The sequence below is a fragment of the Pollicipes pollicipes genome, unplaced genomic scaffold (assembly GCF_011947565.3).
Source record: "Pollicipes pollicipes isolate AB1234 unplaced genomic scaffold, Ppol_2.1 Scaffold_7262;HRSCAF=8765_pilon_pilon_pilon, whole genome shotgun sequence".
In the NCBI taxonomy this organism is placed as follows: Eukaryota; Metazoa; Arthropoda; class Thecostraca; order Pollicipedomorpha; family Pollicipedidae; genus Pollicipes; species Pollicipes pollicipes.
In genome coordinates this window covers 4,174,390-4,179,756 of record NW_023597055.1, presented here as the reverse complement: position 1 = coordinate 4,179,756, position 5,367 = coordinate 4,174,390, and the positions used below count along the sequence as shown (strand labels likewise).

General features: G+C 54.3%; 1 protein-coding gene across 1 annotated transcript; it reads left to right on the top strand.

Annotated features, from left to right (window-relative positions):
- The first annotated feature begins 368 nt into the window (after positions 1-368).
- On the top strand, positions 369-3,525 carry LOC119113659 (peroxidase-like). The gene is made up of 3 exons (XM_037237942.1): positions 369-911; positions 1,235-1,737; positions 2,140-3,525. The coding sequence occupies exons 1-3, from the start codon at positions 375-377 to the stop codon at positions 2,351-2,353; spliced, it is 1,254 nt and encodes a 417-aa protein (XP_037093837.1). The 5' UTR covers positions 369-374; the 3' UTR covers positions 2,354-3,525.
- The last annotated feature ends 1,842 nt before the right edge of the window (positions 3,526-5,367 follow it).

The following is a 5,367-nucleotide window of genomic DNA, read 5'->3' as shown; positions in this document are numbered from 1 at the left end:
GGATGAGCCGCGGCTGGGGCGCGCGCAGACGGCCTTCTCGCGTTTCTTCCCGGCTGAGTACGAAGACGGCATATTCAAGCCGCGCTCGTCCGGCCTTGGCGGCCCGCTGCCGTCGGCACGGCTTGTCAGTCAGCGCGTGGCGAACACGTCCCCGCGCGACGACAACTTCCGCACGCTCTCCGTCATGCTGTTTGGCCAGTTCATCAACCACGACATGATTTCAACGGCGGCGTTCACGGTGCCGGGCGGCGGGGGACTGGCTTGTTGCAACAGTGACAACTCGTTCCCCGATGAGCCGCTGCACCCCATCGGCTGCAACCCGATCCGTGTGCCGGACGACGACCCCTTCTACTCGCAGTTCGGGCCGCAAGTGCATGAGCCAGGTGCGCTCGCAACCGGCTCCGTTCGAGGACTGTATCGCCGGTCCGACCAACCAGCTGAACCAGGTGTCGCAGTTCCTGGACTCCTCCAACATCTACGGCAGCAGCAAGGAGCAGGCGGACCGGCTTCGTGCCTTCACCGGTGGCCTCATCAAGAGCAGCGACGGCAACCTCCTGCCGCAGGTTGGCGGCCGGTTCATCTCGGGTGAGGGCCGCCTAAGCGAGAACCCTGGGCTGGCCTTCATGCACACCATCTGGACACGCGAGCACAACCGCGTGGCAGCGGTGCTGGCGAAGAACCACCGAGACTGGGACGACGAGCGGCTGTTCCAGGAGGCGCGCCGCATTGTCAACGGCGAGTACCAGAACGTCGTCTACAACGAATACCTGCCCACTGTACTTGGCTTCAAGTACACGCGTGATCATGGTCTCGACCCAGCGTTCGGTCACTCCTTTGGCTACACGGATCAGGTGGACCCGAGCGTTACGTCCGAGTTTTCAACAGCCGCCTTCCGCTTCGGACATTCACAGGTCAGTGCTTCCTCTCGAGCTCGTCTCCCTTCTAGAGGTTCGAGTTTCTGCAAGCCGGATCTGTTCTAGATACTCTCTGGTCATGTGTGCATTTTTGGAGCCCGGTCCGTTTCGGACGCCCCCATTTCAGTGCCCTGTCGCTGTCTGGCCACCGCCATTAGCTTGCTCTTCGGTTTTTATGCCACGGTCATAACCACGGCACCCACCCTTCCTTCAGTATATTTCGCTTTCTTAGCAAATAATCACCTACACACGTCGCGTCATCACGGCCGCACATGCTGGCGGAACGTGCCATTTTGACCGAACGTCATCCGCTTCCACAGGTACAAGACTTGTTCATCCTACGCAGCGAGACAGGCCGCATCTTGAAGACCCTGGCCATGGAGGACACGTTCTTCCGTCCCGACCTACTCACCGGACCGGGTGTTATGGCGCAATTCGCGCGCGCACTGACGCGCCAGAAGCCGCGCTCGGTCGACAACACCTTCTCCGCCTCTGTGCACGAGAAGCTGTTTGCTCAGGGCGCGCCATCCGGGTTGGATCTGATCGCTCTCAACATCAACCGCGGTCGAGACCACGGCCTGCCGACCTACGTCACGGCGCTGGAGAACTGTCTGGAGCGCTCGCTCGACGGCGAGTGGTCTTCCCTGGCGCCGTTCTTCGATCCGAAGGTACTGCAGAGCCTGCAATCGGTCTACGACAGCATCTATGACATCGACCTTTTCATCGGTGGTGTGGCCGAGAAGCGAAAGCCCGGTGCACTGGTCGGCGAGGTGTTCCAGTGCATCATCGGCGAGCAGTTCTTCGTCACCCGTTACGGGGACAGGTAAGGAGAAGATGAGAGGCATCCGTGGCTTATGGACTTTTGGATTGGATTGTAGTTCGATTCGTGTAGTTAAAGCTACACTGTTTGTCGTAGAGGTTAAAGCTCATTGGCAGAATTACGCAGTCTGCAATTTTATGTTCTTTTAGAACGAAGCTGCATCTTTGCGCCATCTAAATCGCTTAGAGGCAATGAAGCATGCAACGGATCCGAGGTGTCATCGCCATAGATTACTTTTGATGGGCGCTTATTCCGCGTGGAACTTAAATCGACTTTTCAGATCCTCATCCCACTACATAAGTGATTTCCCTCAAGGGCCATCGGATCATAGAACCCTGTGCAGATAGGTGAGCCGTCAAATGAATTCGCAGTCGCAGCAGCTCCTGACCACTATCGCTCCCGCAGGTTCTTCCACGACAACGGCGACATGCCCCACAGTCTGTCATTCCGGCAAGTACGCGAGATTCAGCAGTCAAGCTGGGCGCGTATCCTCTGCGACAACATCCAAGGCCTGCAGGCGGTACAGCCGTTAGCGCTGTGGCAACCCTCCGTCTTCTTTAACAGTTTGCGCGACTGCAATTCGTTCGCCATTCCCCGTGCCGATCTCAGCGTGTTCTAGGCGTGCGCACAACCTCCCCCCCCCCCCCCCCCTCCCCACCACCACCATCACCCAGCTCCATCGCCGGGTGGGTGCTGTCGGCGCCCCGGGTTTTCGTCTTGCTGCGCGACGTTGTGAGCTATGGCAAGTTCTCACAGCTTGGTGAATGCCGCGAGAGCCGTGGAGGAAGAGGGGCTGACAGTATGGGCGACTACTGACAGCTTAACGCTTGCGTTGCCTTCAACTTTATAAGCACATACCCGTCTGATGAATCTGCCATCACTGCAGCTGACCGGTTTTATCGAGGTCGCACCTTGTGACCCATTGGTTACTTGTATGTGATGTAATCGTGGAAATTGTGTGACATTCGTGACCAGGAGCTACCCATATCAACGACACCGTGGATAACGCACTGTTCGGCTAGCGCTCCCGCTAGCTAGCGCTAGCGCTTGTGTGCTCCTTCAGGGAGACCGCCTCTACGCCAGTGATTGGGTCGGGGAGCCGATTCCGTAAGCTCTGTTAATGAACGTGACGTAATCGCTGCCATATCAGTGTGTCAATTCAGGTGATCCGCTGCTGTCAGTTTCACGGACCTTGCGCGCGTCTTGTGTGAACCATGCTGCATGGCGGGGGGTAGGAGTCGTTCATAGTGGGGACGTAACCCTCCCTGGGCGACGAAGTTTGCGGTGGTTTTTGCTTAAGAGCGCATCGTTTCGCAGAGCGCAGTTCCCGGCACACTGACTTGAATGTTTTGGTGAGATACATGCGCTTTGACTATGTCTGTGAGTGCAATCAAGGGTGCACGCGATCGTACGGCATCAGTGGTAACTGGTGTCGGTTTGTATTTTTTTGTGGGGGCCTTAGCCCCCCAATGTTGAGTTGAGTCCTCCCAGTGTTGGCTTGGATCCCTCAATATATTTGACTGGACCGCTGCAAAAAACGTAGGTAAGGGATGACCACAACAAAAAGACTACCTTATTTAATGTTTCTGCGTAGCGGCGTCTCGTACTACTCTCATAACGTAAAGCCATGGATGTTCTCGCCGCCAGATACAAATCGTAACAGCTGAGTGGAAAAATGATGCAATAAACTTCACATACCCAGGGTCTAGACACGCGTTGGTTTGTAAGGTTAAAATGAAAAGCTCTGGAATGTGGGATGTCCTAATTCTTTCATGGCTAACCCCGTCCTCGTCCCCCACAACCAAAATACGAGCCGCCTCTCAAGGGCGCCATCGGCACCCTAAGGTGGCCTCTAAAGGGACGCCTTCACTTCCGATTAGGAGCGATGCGTGTGTCCAGTGCCGGCTCCCTGAATCCACTCTTGAATGACTTCTATGCTGCTTAAATTAAAGACTTATAAACTATGCAAAGAATAGCAGCAGATATTGCCTTTCACCACAATGAAGTAGGCTAAACCGGTGAGAAAAAGATGGGGGGATGATAGGCTGTCAAGCTTTCGGTTCGCCGCCTCTTCCCCCCCCCCCCCAATAATTTAAAAATCGATGCCCCTGTCAATGGTCATCTATGGAAGTAAACAGGTAGCGTCCATAACTTGATTTTCGAGGTCTTAATGAACGTCGCACCACAACATAAACGGGCCCTTGCCAAAAGAGAACCTGACATCCAGACCGTGCTATGTGAGCCTTCCGTAACTGTCGAGAACAGGCTGGGCAAAGTGACCACCAAAGCGCATGCGCACAGCTGACGTCAAGTACCGAACAGAGGGAATGGTCTCGTAAGAAAAAGGGGTGTTGCGTTTATAACATCAGCAGCATCAGCAGGGCCAAAGATTGTGTCAGTGCCAGCAAGGCCAAAGAAAGACGGGTTGTGAAATACCTTGACTGTGCCCTTGACGGCCGCAGCACCCGCACGATCTCCCACTAGAGCAGAAGGATGCGCAGGTGAAGGTTGTGCAGCATGGGCTCTATCATTGCGAGTCTAGCTGCCAATAATTCTTGGACTCAGTGATCATTGTTGCGGAGATATTAGTTCATCTCTATGACCAAAAGTGAAAGCAAGAGTGGAAGAGGTCGGCGAGAGGATCCCAATTCGGCCCAGACTCGGGGGCGTTCGTTGGATGGCCATGTGTATGCACAGCTTTCTTCAAGAGAGTCGGCATCATCAACGTCGGCTTTGCTCCTAGCGGTGAAACAATCAACTCCACAAGGTACGCGCCGGCACTGAAGATGATGAGGGCCGGGACTGAACACAGTCATCTAAGCGAGGCTACATATTCTAGCTAAGCCTGTCCACACCAGGCAGCGTCCATCCCACACGTTACATGAGACAACGATGTTTGTTTTAGGAACGTGGGGCATTCACGACCGGGCAGCCACCCTCTTCGCCTGGCCTGACCCCTGCTTACTTCTTCCTGTTCCTGAAACTCAAGAAGTAAATGGATGGAAAGCGTTACTTGACGCGGAGGGGCTGGAGCAGTACCTCATGTACCTCATTCTCGAGGGTGCCGGTAAAGAAGAGCTCGGCGCGGCGCAGAGAACATGGATGCAATAGCTTCGTATCGCGTGCGCCTTGGTAGTGAATTCTGTAGAGGCTACCGTGTGAAGTTGTGGAAACGCTTTAAGAAATTAGCTGATGTGCTTGGCGGACCGCTCGTAAAATTTTCATACCTAAGTTGTTCAGTGCATTAGCGGGGAATACATAACTGCATTCATCTCTTCTGCTAGTGTTTCGATGAAGGCATGTTTCCGAAATATCAACCCAACTATATCTCCATTATCCTGGTTTGTCTCCAAGAAATAAGGCTAATACTACGGTCTGATCTAAGTGAATTTTGATACCGGTTAGTATCCACGAAAATCGGCTTACGCCTCCCGTGTGTTGTATGTCAAGGCCATTTCTAGCCAGACCTTGACAGCCACGCCGGATTATAAAAGCGTAACCCGCAAAGGCACGCTATTATCTGCATCGCTTGGTAGTAGGGAACTGCTGCATCTTCCTTCTGTGTGGCAACCAGACAAGCAACAGGCAGCGGTAGAACATGCTCAAATGCCGCGGGAAAGGACCCCGAATGCA